Genomic DNA, 13,486 nt, shown 5'->3' on the forward strand with positions numbered 1-13,486 from the left:
AATTCACAGAAATCAGTCTCATATCTGCAGCTGTGCTGACACTTAGTAGACAGGCACTTGGTGCTGTGCTTTAAAGGACATGGATGAGTGCTTGCACATTAATGTTATTATGTTTTATTGTCGCTACAAATGATCCTTGACTTTTTAAGGGCCTTGATGCAGCCCATTTATTCACTTTAGTTTTCAATGGCATAAGTTGCGACAATAGAGATAATTCATTGTATTTCTTCTCAGGCATAATGTTTATCGATGCACCACTGTCAATAATGAAAGGTTTCGAACAACAATTTACTTTCAGTGTAATGTTTGGAAAATGTTTGAATGACTTTGGTGCTTTGGCATGCCGATCTTACTTTGACTGACATTTTTCCTTACAAGTGGCTTTTCTGAGGTAAACATCAACATGGCACAATAATTGTCTTAACTTTCAGTTAATATTGATAGAGCTGAACTGTTTGGTGATGAATTTGATGAAGATCAACTTAGTTCACTGTCGGTTTCTCTTAACTGATGTTGCTGGTTGGCCTTGTGGGTGTACGTCAAAAGTTGCTTCTGGACTTTCTGATGGCCATGACGCAATTACTTTTTCCTTCACTTTGCAAACCATCACAAATGGCTCTCCTTCCCACAGCCTTTACTTATCTGTCCAAGAGCAAGACATTTATCTTCAATTGGAAACAAAACTCCTAATCTAAAACATAACTTATTTTACATGTATACAACACTTTCTGTCCCTCAGTCTTTTGTTTTGGCTTACTTTTCACACTCAAGACGGATTCATTCTGGGAGCCTCCAGCCTCCATGTCAGCAGCTTGTCTATCAACAAGTTATTCGGCTCTGGCAGCCATTAATACTCACTACAGGCTAAGAGTTTCTCTCAGCATTCGTCTTCTGAATGAATCTGATAAGCATCCATCAATAACTCTCAGATGCATAGCTTCTTCATCATCATTGAACTTACAAGTGTGATGAGTGTGTTTAGTCGCTTCACAAGTTCATCAATGGTTTCACCAACTTTCTGACATTCTTGGTTGAAGATGTATCATTCTTAATCAACATTTGCCTTTGGATTAAACTTGAGATTCAACACATCTTTAATCTGACAATATGTGACTTCTTCATCAGTTCTCAGCATTTTCTTTAGGACTTCTTTTGCACCAGTACCAGCAAGATTTTTCAGATACCTGAGAACCATTTTGTTATCAGTCTCTTCAAGTGCATCAACAAAATTATCAAATGTTTCTATCCAACCAATCCATCTATCGGCAATATTTAGCTTTTTGGAAATATCGAACGGTGGTGGTTGTTTCAGGAATGCAGAACCATTGTATACCAATGTGGTACTTAGTAGGGCTGGAAGTAGCATTGTTTCTGATGCTGTTTGAGGATCACTGTAGGCTCTTTTGTGCAAATCCTGTCTGAGGCCTTGTGATGTGCTGGCCTCGGAACTGCCTATGATTGGAAACATGGCTTCTTTCTTAGCTGCCATTTGAGAAAGTTCACTATTCCGAAAGTCGCTCTCTGCTCTTTATTCTTCAAAGACCAGTGAAACTGTTGTGAGCTCCACTCAGAACTTTTGGTGGCTGGCCAGTTCATGTATGGCCGGCTCCTTGAACCTCTTCATCCAGTTCAGTGGTATGTCGATTTTTTTTAATGGGCTTGGTGATTCGGTTATTTCTTTTATTCTCATTGTCAATTTGCACATTCTGACACCTGGTTGATCTCTGACTCACAGAGCTTCTGATCTTAGCGTTATTTTGCAATTTGCCGACACAAGGGGTGTCTCTTTGAAACCATGGTTGCATTCACCTTCTGTGTTATCACTCCTTATTGCGTTTGACTGTATATTGCAAAGTAGCATGGTACCTTTATGTATAATTTGAACAGCAGGTTCTTGGCCACTTATATGTAGATTTCTTTGCAGTGCTTTCATTGTTTTCAACTTCTTTTCAGCGGCAGGAGTTGCGCTTTCACACCATATGCATTAAGCGTCGGTTCCATACTTCGACTGCAAAAAATATGGCATGCATGAGCAGTTTGCTTGGACAATGGCAAACTCTCAAGGAGAGCACTGTTGATCTTCGGATTACTTATTCCCTAACTCTTCGCCAGTTGTAGTGTTCTCCCCAGTCTGGGTACCTGCCAATGACTATGCCACAATAGGTGCTTAGTATTAAACAGCGTTATTCTTCTGTGCGTAACTGCGAACCCAGCATTCCAAACCAGTCTTTATTTCATTTCTCTCCAACATTGACGACACAGTTCTACAGAGTCTATCAGGACAGAGCCAAAAGGGTTCCATCATTTCTAATTTGCAAGACACTACACAGACCATTCAGAACTTGGTGTTCAGAATCACCTTCCATGTCACACACACATCACACCACCCTGGTGGAGCTCCACTGGCTCCCCATTCACAAATTAGTACAATTCAAACTCCTCTCCCACACTTTCAATGTACTACATAACACTGGCCCAGCGTACCTCAACAATCGCATCTGCGTTCACAAATTTTCAAGACACCTCCGCTCATCTGGACTCCTACTTGTACAAATACCATGCATACAGAAAAACAGATCTGATGGTTGAGCCTTCTCCTAGATCACTCCTAAAGCATGGGTTGACCTGCCGCTATGCATGAGATACTCCTCCTCATTTCTGGAATTTCACAGGAAGCTAAACCCCTGGCTTTTTAAGTAATCACTTATGCCGTAGGTGTGCATATACTCACATCTCTTCAGGGCCAGGGTACCCTCACGGGTAATAGTAAGCTATACACATCTGCATAACATTACATACCATAACTAAACAGTCAATTGCATGATGTGAGGCAGCAATACTTCCCTGGGTGGAGTTAAAGCCTATCTGTGTACATTTGAAAGATTTGTTACCAGTAACAACAGTGTTGTCAAGCCGGACCTAAACATGCAAAATATTGCATCTAAATTTCTTACGTTATACATTACATCCAAATACATTTTTCTGTTACATTGATGGGGCGATAACATAGCATACGCATTAAAAAAACCTGCAAATTACGAGTACTAGTGATGTGGACGCAAATAACACTGCACCTAGATAAGTGATATTTACTTCTATATGATCTCTGTGAAAATGATCTCCATAATATTTTCCAAGGTGATAAAGAAATTAAACAACTTGTTTATTGTTGAATAACGATTTAAAAATATTGTTAGGCCTGAAAACTGTTACTGTTTTAGTAGTATATATAATTCAGTGAGAATCTCAATTCTGTGCAGCTAACAGTGGCCCACAATAAAAATATAATTTTAATGAACCTCTTTATTGGCCTCCATGCTACATCTAACAGTGATAAATGAAAAAGAGTAGTTGTTTTTAGTCATTACTGTCATATAGCTCCTGTATATCCTTATATCGTGTTTAAGTTAGCATAGGTACATTTGAGGTTTAAACGCCATTTTTCTTTCTTGCAACTTCTGCACACGACACTTAATTGTTGACTTAGCTTTCAACCTAGTAGTTTGCCGTGGTGTATGTGAGAATAATATGTTATTGCTCTGATATCAGATTTGCTTAGTAAACTATGTCTACACGAAGAGTGCTGAAGTTTCAGGAACAACACGATATGGAATTGTTATGAGGTCTGATCTCCACGCCTTCATAGTTATAACACAAGTGCAGCCTTTGCCAACTCTGGCTTCAGGCGGGATTGATATTGCTTTGCACGAGGCACATAGAACACACTTGATGCGGTGCACATGCAGAGAGAGCTGGTGTATGCTGATGTGATTCCTTCATGCTAGGACACTAAGGTATGGGCCCGCCCTGAAACAACCCAAAGAGACCTTCTTAGCTAATAATATAATATATGTGTTAGGGAGGGTGAGATATAAGTGTTGTTAACTCTTATTCATTACAGTATGTTAACATGCTGTCACCATTCGCTTTTTATGTCTTAGTAACTATGCTGATAATTTTGCTACTGATAATAAGTATACTTGTATTATCTAAGATACTGCGCCTGAGAAGACGGCATTAGTAAATAAACATTTCAAATGCACATGTGTCTTCTTTACTCCATGTTCTGGTTTGTAATGATAATATAACGAAAGAGTGTTCATGAGTCCCACGTACCCTGAGGTACTGTAAGTTCATGTTCTGGTTTGTCTAAACATTGGGAGTTTGATATGTCCAATGAGACACTGTAGCTAGCTCGGTAAGGGGTGAGTTGGTTGCTAAGGTGAGTTTTGGGACACCCTAATTTGCCGAGGTTCCACTCCTCTGTGCACAGTTCTGTGTGAGAACAGAAACCCTGTGACATGGCGCCCAACGGTTTCGGTGGTCTTATATCATGACACTCGAGTAGTTTATCGTTCATACCTTAACCCCTTCACCTCCGTTTCCGGAAAGCGGGGTGTCGGTGAAACCTACCTATTTTTTGAGATAGGTATTATTCAAGCTTGATTCTTTCTTAAACGGTTTCTTTGAATTACTACCCAGTTGTGCTACAAAGTATTCTTTGTGTTTTCTTGTTTCCAGTGTTGTCATGGCGGCGGTGGCCATTGCGCAGCATAGTCGCGTAGCGGTACGCAACCATCTTCAGACGTACCAGGTCCCGGTGGATGGGATGGCTGTGATTTTAGTGGTATGTGCAGATCCGGCGTTCCCTTACCAGTTGTTTTACTCTTGGGTTACGTTTCTGGCTGTGGACGCTAATTCTGGTTTGTTCCACTCCTACACCGCCTCGGCTGTCCCGGCTGAGTATACACCGTACAGGGCATTGGAAATACCTATTGATCATTGGCAGCATCGAGTTTGGTTTGATGGCGCCCTCCCCCACTCTTTGTCCGCTGCGAGGTTAGGTCCACTCTCAATTCCAGGTACAAATTGGCCTGCGTTGGGTGGCTTTACCCCGCACCCGAATCACGGCGCTTGTACCCTGCAGGAAATTCGTAGGCTGCATGTTGTTTCCATTTCCGTGATTCATGCATTAGTGCAATACATCGGTCGCCACCTGCCTGGTGGTCCCCAGGGGGGTGCGGCCGTTCCCATGGATCGAGGCGGAATGCGTCTCAATCCAGTGATGGTTAATTCGGTTTTTGGTGCTCGTCCAGTTGACAACGATGACTTCCCATTCTGGCTAGCTGAGAAGTTTGATCAACTGGAGGCGGTTTTTCCGAATTCTACTCCTGCTGATAAGCATAGAATGTTGACGATTACTTTACCGAAGGATTTAACTCCTGAACTTGTTGACTGTGAAAGCTGGGGAAAAACATTTGCGGCAGTTTATACAAGGTGCTTCGGCACCCCGTCTATGACTGCCCTGCCTGACATCATTAGACTAAACATGCCTACGTTTCCGCATGCGCTATTGTGGTTGGTGCTATGTTGAACGATGAATTCATTTCCAGGGAGGTACACACGTTGCCCCTGGGCGATTGCACTGCACAATTAGCTGAGCTTCGTGCTCTTTTACTAGCGTTGGAGTACGCAGATCCAAGTGTTACTACTCTGATTGTAAGTGATTCTTTCTACTGTGTCCAGTCTTACAATGAGAACTTGTTCTTTTGGATTCAAAATGAATTTCATGATTCCAAAGGTAGCACAATAAAACATAAAATGATCTGGGTTCGAGTGGCAGAGCTTAAGGCTATGTTGCCACTCGTTTATGTGATTCATACTCTCGGTCATCAGCGCGTAGGAGTTCACGCTGTTGGCAACTCGCTTGCTGATGAAGCAGCGAAATTAGCAGTATCTACATACTTAGTTGCAGCGGTTACTAGGTCAAAAACCAAGATTGATAGCGACATCTTGGCAGCAGTTGCTGCCTCTGAGAAGGGAAGTAAGCATCCTGCGGGATTCCCTTCGAAGTACAAATACCACTTAAGTCCCGAAAAGGTTCCTTTTGTGACAATTCCTGACGTTGGGGAACGGCTGATTCCCAACTCGGATCGCAGAGCAGACTTGATTACAGCGGCACATGAAGGTGTGGCGTCTGCGCATGCGGGCGTCTCGGCCACTGTAACTCAATTACAACAACGTTTCTGGTGGCGGGGACTGTACAAACAGACGCGTGATTATGTCCTTCTTTGTGACATATGCCAGCAGATTAAACCTTCAACTGCTACGCGTCCGCCACAGACTCAGTTGTACATTTCTAATAAACCACTAGGTTGTGTTTATTTGGATCACTGCGGTCCTTTTTCATCTGATACTGCGTATAAGTACATCTTAGTAGCAGTTGACTCATGCACACGCTTTGTGTGGGTATGGCCACATCGCAGCGCTGATTCACGGACTGTCATTAGAGATTTGCGTATCTTTATAGGGATTTTTGCCTGTGGTACCTTCCATTCGGATCAGGGTCCGGCTTTCGCCTCTAAGGCGTATAAGGATGCCATGACTTCGTTGGGGGTCCAAGTCAAGTTTTCGTCTCCCTACAGACCTGAGGGTAACAGTGTAGTTGAGCGAATGAACCGTGATTTAAAGCAATCTTTGACAGCCCGAGTTATAGGCACTGGCAGAAACTGGCTGGCTCACCTCTATGGCGTGCAGCGTGCTCTTAATAATCTCCCTAGAAGGTCTCTGGGTGGGCGGACCCCATACGAAATGCTCTTTGGCATCAAGATGTACGTCCCTGACCTTGACGGTCTAGACTATGTGGTTCGCGCCACTTCCTTTGACGCAGATGAACATTGCAATGTTTTACAGAATCTACAAAAGACCAGAGACAGTCTTGCAAAGGAACATTTGCCCTCCACGTCGGATGATGCGTTGCAGATCCCGGTAGTTGGCTGGCTACCCCAAGTTGGAGAACTGGTTCGGGAGAAGATCGATAACAAGAAAGAATTTGGTCCTTCCTATCGAGCTCCGGTTCCGGTCCTTGGAGTGAAAGGCACAAGAACTGTCATTTTACCACCACTTCCTGGACGTAAGGAAAACAGGTTTATTTCAATTGACAATGTCAAGATACACAGAGTGGCCGATTCTTCTTAGCATGACACCGGCTGTTTCCTGTCCTTCCATTGTGAGGAATTCAGTTATGCCCACTGCTTCTAATATTGAACCTGAAGTGGCCATCGAATTACCTGCTGTTTCCAGTCCGTTATTAAATAATTTACCCGGAACTAACATTGATGAGATAGACTATACCTACCCCACTGATTTGTCCATGCCTGACCTGCAAGCTCGTTTAGCCACGGAATCCAGATTTTCATTTGACTCTGCTTCCCTTGCCTCGAAGAAACCCTCTCGAATTGCAGTTTATGCTAGCCTGTGTAAAAAACATTTTTTGATACCCCCTTGGACTTACATTTGGCTGGTCCTTTTTTCAGTTTACCTTTTTATGTCAATTGGTTTTGTGTTTTTTTTTTTTCGAATTATGAATGGACACTATGTCGAGGAGAGAACTTGCATTACTCATTTAAATGGAACTTTGGCCCCACTTTCCTCTTCACATTCTACACACAGATTAAAAAGAGACTTGACTTTGGTTAACATCACAGCATGGCCTGTCCTTGATGGAATCGTGTGGGATGCAGTTCGGTTTCAGATTCATGGCCCAACGGAAGTCGTTAATGTCCCTAATGTACTTAGAGTGAATATGGGGGATGTAGTGAAACAAAACATTCGTTCTGATGACTGGGATGTCAAAGCTGTAGAAAGTTTATTTTCTGATTTGCAATACTATGCTGCATTTGATGCTGAGGATTTATATTTAGAATCTGCTAATTATGGTGAATTATTCTGTTACCAACATTATGGCAATCACTTCTTACACAAAACATCATCCAGAAGGGATGCTGTTAACTTTACTCAGTGGGAACATTGCCCAGCGCCTCATCAGGGGAGTTCTGAAACATTTCTGAGAAGGTATACTTACTTCACTGACTTTAATCAGTCCAATCCCGAGTCCTTTTATTTTAAGTTTCGAAAAATGCCAATGTCCAAGGTTAGACTTACCGATACTAAATTGTTGTATTCCAAGTCCTTCCTTGATCAATTAGTTACTGGAGGCTATGAGTTATGGAAGGATACGATAGACCTTAAATCAGTTTGTGGTTCAAAGGCCTGGCAGGTACAAGGCACTGAGGCTTTGCACCGTGCATGTCTCATCCCGAATGAAACAATTTCCCAGACCACATGCTTTGGATTGGCTACTTCTAAAAAATTGAACGCTCCTTCTTTCCCGGAGTTAGAGGAATATGATGGTTGGAGTAATTTTACTCAGTTATCCATTAGAGAATTACAGACTCTACTTCTTAATTCCTCCTTTAACATTTCCAGTGTGAATCCTAAGGGTTGGCTGCTTTGGCACCGTAGTGCTGATTCTTGCCAACATAGATTTTTGAATTGCACTGACGGTTTTAAAACTGTTAGATCTGATCCCCGTTTTGACTTAGGTCATACTGTCACATCGTATTCTGTAGGCAAATTGTGTCAAAACTGGCTGAAACATTCAACTTTACCTGCGGTTAAGAATCACCTTTCTAAACTAAATGCAGACGTGGACTTGAATGATTTCATTAAAGGCCCGGCTAGTGGCAGGTCGAAAAGGTGGTTATATGGGGTTTACAATGAAATTTGGAAGCTATCACAGATTGAGGCTGCTACACGCCTTAGGGCCATTGATCAAGCAAATCTTGAGAAAGTGCTTGCAGTTGTTGACAATAGCATTAATGTGCTTTCCTCTAGAATTTACACATTGGATAATATTGTGTCGTCAGTCGTCGATATTATACATGATGAAGTGTCAGTATTATACCATGGTCAAAATCAATTACGATCAATCATGCAGTTTGCATGGACCCTTCAAACACTGAAAATGGGTAAAGTTCCCTGGGGGTACATGAACGTTTCTTCTTTATTTGCACCGTTTAATTTGACTGACAAACAACGCTTACTTTCAATGCGTGATGCTTCCTTTTCTATGTTACATATTGAAAGGTTAGAATCTTTACCTTTTTCCGTGGCTGAAGCCACTGCTGCAACGTGGCTTATCCACGGTTTAATAACGCTGCCTTTTGCTTTATATAAGTTTTCAAATTGCATGAAATATGTACCCATAGGTCGTTATGAACCTTTAGGTAGCGGTTTCCTTCATGAAGTCTGGTCACTCCCATACACATACAGATGTTTTAAGGATGACCAGGAAGTTTATCTGACAGGGGAGGAGTGCACTGAGATGCCAGATCATTCTTTAATGTGTAGACATATACAGTTACACGGTTCATGCAACAAGGACCGACCCAATATGGCTTGCGTTTTACAGGGCACGCCAGTTCCTGCTATCATCCCCACGTTTAAATTATTAGAGAATGGTAGTTATTTAATGCTCAATAATGAGGACTGTTGTGGGTTAATTAAAGGTATTCCTTTCATAGTAACAGTAAGTGAGCGGGTTTTTTGCTGCAGAAATGTGCTTTATCCTCCCACACGTGAACATAAGGAGTCTTCCATCTGGCCACAGATACCGACCTTGGGAGCAGAATTCAGCGGCATGGCAAGAATAAGGGCTCTTTTGTCCCAGAAAGAGGTGGCCTTGAGCTCGGCCCGTGAAACTTTCGTGCTTCACATTGCAAACACCCGTACAGAGGTTCAGGCTCTTTTGAATACTGATTTGCCTTTGCATTTCGGAGCGATGGTTCGAACTATCTTTAACGCATCCTCCACAAAAGGCCTTGCACATTTTTTTAAAGTTGTTAGCAGTGGTCTCGTGACTTCCTTTGAAAAGATTTTTGGAGTCATCCCTGCTTTCTTCCATTCTATTTTTTCATCCTTGTTTGGAGGGTTCCCTTTTTTACTTGCATTAGCAGCTGGCGCGCTAGTGGTTTTTTGTCTCTTTAAATATGGATGTCCATCCTGTGCAAGACCCCGCGCAACAGCTACTGACGCGGTTTCGCAACCGCATGCTTGAATATTATGGCACACTGCCGTTGGCGACATTGAGCACGGCATATGGATTATCTTTTCGATTCTCCTACTTCACCTGTGTCCAGCCTGTATTTCACTGCCTGACCTGTGATTTCCAGTGGGCCATTGATTTGTGTCTCTGCGGACCGGTTTCTCCTGACGTCGATTTTAATCAACTGATGAGTCCTATCATTGCTCACGAGTTGGTTTGTTCTGACGAGAGGATTATGGCCTTAGCAGTGGCGCATGGACTAATTGGTCCCTGGGATGTGTTGTCGGCAGCACGGAATTTCTTGGAACTGAGTTTTCTTGAAAACCCACCGAGCTGTCCTCTGATGGTTATAGAGGATCCGGTGCTGGAGGACCACGTATGTTCCTTTCATCTTTTAAATTGGATGGCTGAACTGTTTTCGGATGAGGACAGTGACTTCATATTGGAGGCTGTTGCTACTTATTTTTCATATACAGTTTTGTCATAGACACTGCTTCGAATTGACTTGCTGATTTATAGCATTTCGTTGACTTATCTGTCATGAATTTTTAATTTTTCTTGCCTATTGGCTTGAGCCACATTATATTTTTGAGCTATTTTTTAGCATTACCTTTTTGATCTTTAGTTTCAATTCATGCTCGTTTACTGTTGAGTTCTGCTCTCATGAGATGGCACTTCTGTTATCATATTTAGTCCGTTCTTGGATCATGGGGGGGTGTCATATAGCTCCTGTATATCCTTATATCGTGTTTAAGTTAGCATAGGTACATTTGAGGTTTAAACGCCATTTTTCTTTCTTGCAACTTCTGCACACGACACTTAATTGTTGACTTAGCTTTCAACCTAGTAGTTTGCCGTGGTGTATGTGAGAATAATATGTTATTGCTCTGATATCAGCTTTGCTTAGTAAACTATGTCTGCACGAAGAGTGCTGAAGTTTCAGGAACAACACGATATGGAATTGTTATGAGGTCTGATCTCCACGCCTTCATAGTCATAACACAAGTGCAGCCTTTGCCAACTCTGGCTTCAGGCGGGATTGATATTGCTTTGCACGAGGCACATAGAACACACTTGATGCGGTGCACATGCAGAGAGAGCTGGTGTATGCTGATGTGATTCCTTCATGCTAGGACACTAAGGTATGGGCCCGCCCTGAAACAACCCAAAGAGACCTTCTTAGCTAATAATATAATATATGTGTTAGGGAGGGTGAGATATAAGTGTTGTTAACTCTTATTCATTACAGTATGTTAACATGCTGTCACCATTCGCTTTTTATGTCTTAGTAACTATGCTGATAATTTTGCTACTGATAATAAGTATACTTGTATTATCTAAGATACTGCGCCTGAGAAGACGGCATTAGTAAATAAACATTTCAAATGCACATGTGTGTTCTTTACTCCATGTTCTGGTTTGTAATGATAATATAACGAAAGAGTGTTCATGAGTCCCACGTACCCTGAGGTACTGTAAGTTCATGTTCTGGTTTGTCTAAACATTGGGAGTTTGATATGTCCAATGAGACACTGTAGCTAGCTCGGTAAGGGGTGAGTTGGTTGCTAAGGTGAGTTTTGGGACACCCTAATTTGCCGAGGTTCCACTCCTCTGTGCACAGTTCTGTGTGAGAACAGAAACCCTGCGACATACCTTTGGATTGATATGGTCCTCTACCACCTTGAAAGGTGTGTAATGGTGGCAGCCACTTATCATCGCCAAAGTGAAAGTGGATGGAATGTGCAAAATGCAATACCATCCGTGACCTCTTGTATAAGTGCCAACAACCTGATTTCTCTATGCTATGATTTATAAAAATTGAAACTGATGTTGGGCTTTATTACACTATACTTCTATTTTATTACAGAAGTAAACTGGGGGTTCCAGCTGAGTATTGTGTTTCCGCTCATGTTTTTAATTTGGCTTTTGTAACATTTAACAATTATTATTAAGGATATATGTGAGAAAAACATCAAACTCAAAAGTTTCAGAAAGAATAGGAGTTACATGTCTCTTATTGAATGTTAAACACATTTTGCAAGTATATATTGTCATTGGTAATTTGTACACTGAAGAACAGAATGACACCACAGATCAGATCTGACCAGGCACGGACAGATTTTTGTTGTTGTTGAATGAGGATATAAAATAGTAAAACAGATGGAGAGAGATTGAACTTTGGATCATTTTAACTAATTAAAGCTTACCATTCATCAGCCAAAGACACATCTGGATGTTCTAGGTCATGCAGCCCTGAAACAAGAATTAGTTTGGAGAGCATATGAAAACAGTTTACACAGAGAAGTGTTTAAAAAGTGTTGTAAACTCCTTTAATATTTTCAGCTAGTGCAATGAAAAAGGGATGGCCACTCACATTTGACCATCACTATGTAACAGTGCCTAATAATATTACACTCTTAGGTTAACATGCTTAGCTGTGCAAGAACACACATTTAATATATGTATATAGCTTGTTTTTTTAAAATGAACAAATTCACAAAGAGGTACTTTAGATAAACAGAAACAATATACACAAAACTTTTTTGAACTGAAATGAAGAGCATTACTAATGCATGCCATCCCGCACCAATATTTATCTATATTGTACTATGCATAAAGAAGAATAAACACATTCCTGATGTTTGGAGGAGGTACAAGCCAGATATAGATGGTAGGGTTGGAGGTAGGGCACTCCTGATCCGACATACTATTTCCCAGAGCCCTTGACTAAGTGAAAACTGCGACAACGACTCTTTGCTCACTTGCATGTACATGGCATAGCACTTTCCCCAATATTCCAAACTTTAAAATACTCAGTGGCAAATCTCATCATTCCAAACTTCACTTTGGGTCACTCCCCAGCAAACATTCTAGCCATAACGAAAATGCTCTCCTTATCTGTGATCTTTAGTAACTCAGCTCCCTCTCTTAGCTACAAGCTCCTAAACACAAGATCAGGACTTAACAATAGCTGGGAAATGCATGAATGTATCCTCAAAAATAAAAATAAACTTGATGCTTTTTTTAACAGAAACCTAAGGTTATGGGCTTCATAATTGTGTGTCTTGAATGAGCAGTATCATTTAGAGATAGGTAGAAACCAAATTTCCAAGGATACATACAATATGCCAGAAGCAACAATTTCCTCGATGTCGCCACACTATTCCAGGGTGGTGGGAGGGGATAGGGTAGTGAATAATATGCTAAGCATGTCTGCAATATTGCATGACCAATATTGCTCTAGGGATAGCTATGAATATGCCTCGAGTACCATGAACGTGTCTCAAAGCCAACTCATTTTAGATAGAGATCAATAGACATTTGAATGTGCGCCACACACAAAGGCAGAAACCACTCTCCTGAAATGCAGAAACATGCTCATACATACACACAAGTGACAATAGCTTTGCTGTGTTTCCCTCAGTCTTGGAAGCAACATTGTGTAGTCTTGGCCCTGGTGACAGATGTTGGGTAGTGGAGCCTATTAAGAGTGCAATTGCAAAGCCACACTCTCTTGCTCTATGCCTCCTCAGGGCTCAGAAGACTGCGAGCTGCAGGTTGCAACTCTCAGTCTCTGAGGCTATGGGAAATGTAAGCACC

The 13,486-nt window shown here is 41.7% G+C and overlaps 1 protein-coding gene across 1 annotated transcript in view; it reads right to left on the reverse strand.

The window, feature by feature from the left end:
* The window catches only part of CACNA2D3 (calcium voltage-gated channel auxiliary subunit alpha2delta 3), a 2,522,256-nt gene that overhangs the window by 790,903 nt on the left and 1,717,867 nt on the right, over positions 1–13,486 (reverse strand). The window contains exon 22 of the mRNA XM_078662383.1: positions 12,094–12,139. Within this exon, the coding sequence (XP_078518509.1) occupies positions 12,094–12,139 (46 nt within the window). The remainder of the gene's footprint in view (positions 1–12,093; positions 12,140–13,486) is intronic.

The sequence above is a fragment of the Lissotriton helveticus genome, chromosome 9 (assembly GCF_964261635.1).
Source record: "Lissotriton helveticus chromosome 9, aLisHel1.1, whole genome shotgun sequence".
Classification (NCBI taxonomy): Eukaryota; Metazoa; Chordata; class Amphibia; order Caudata; family Salamandridae; genus Lissotriton; species Lissotriton helveticus.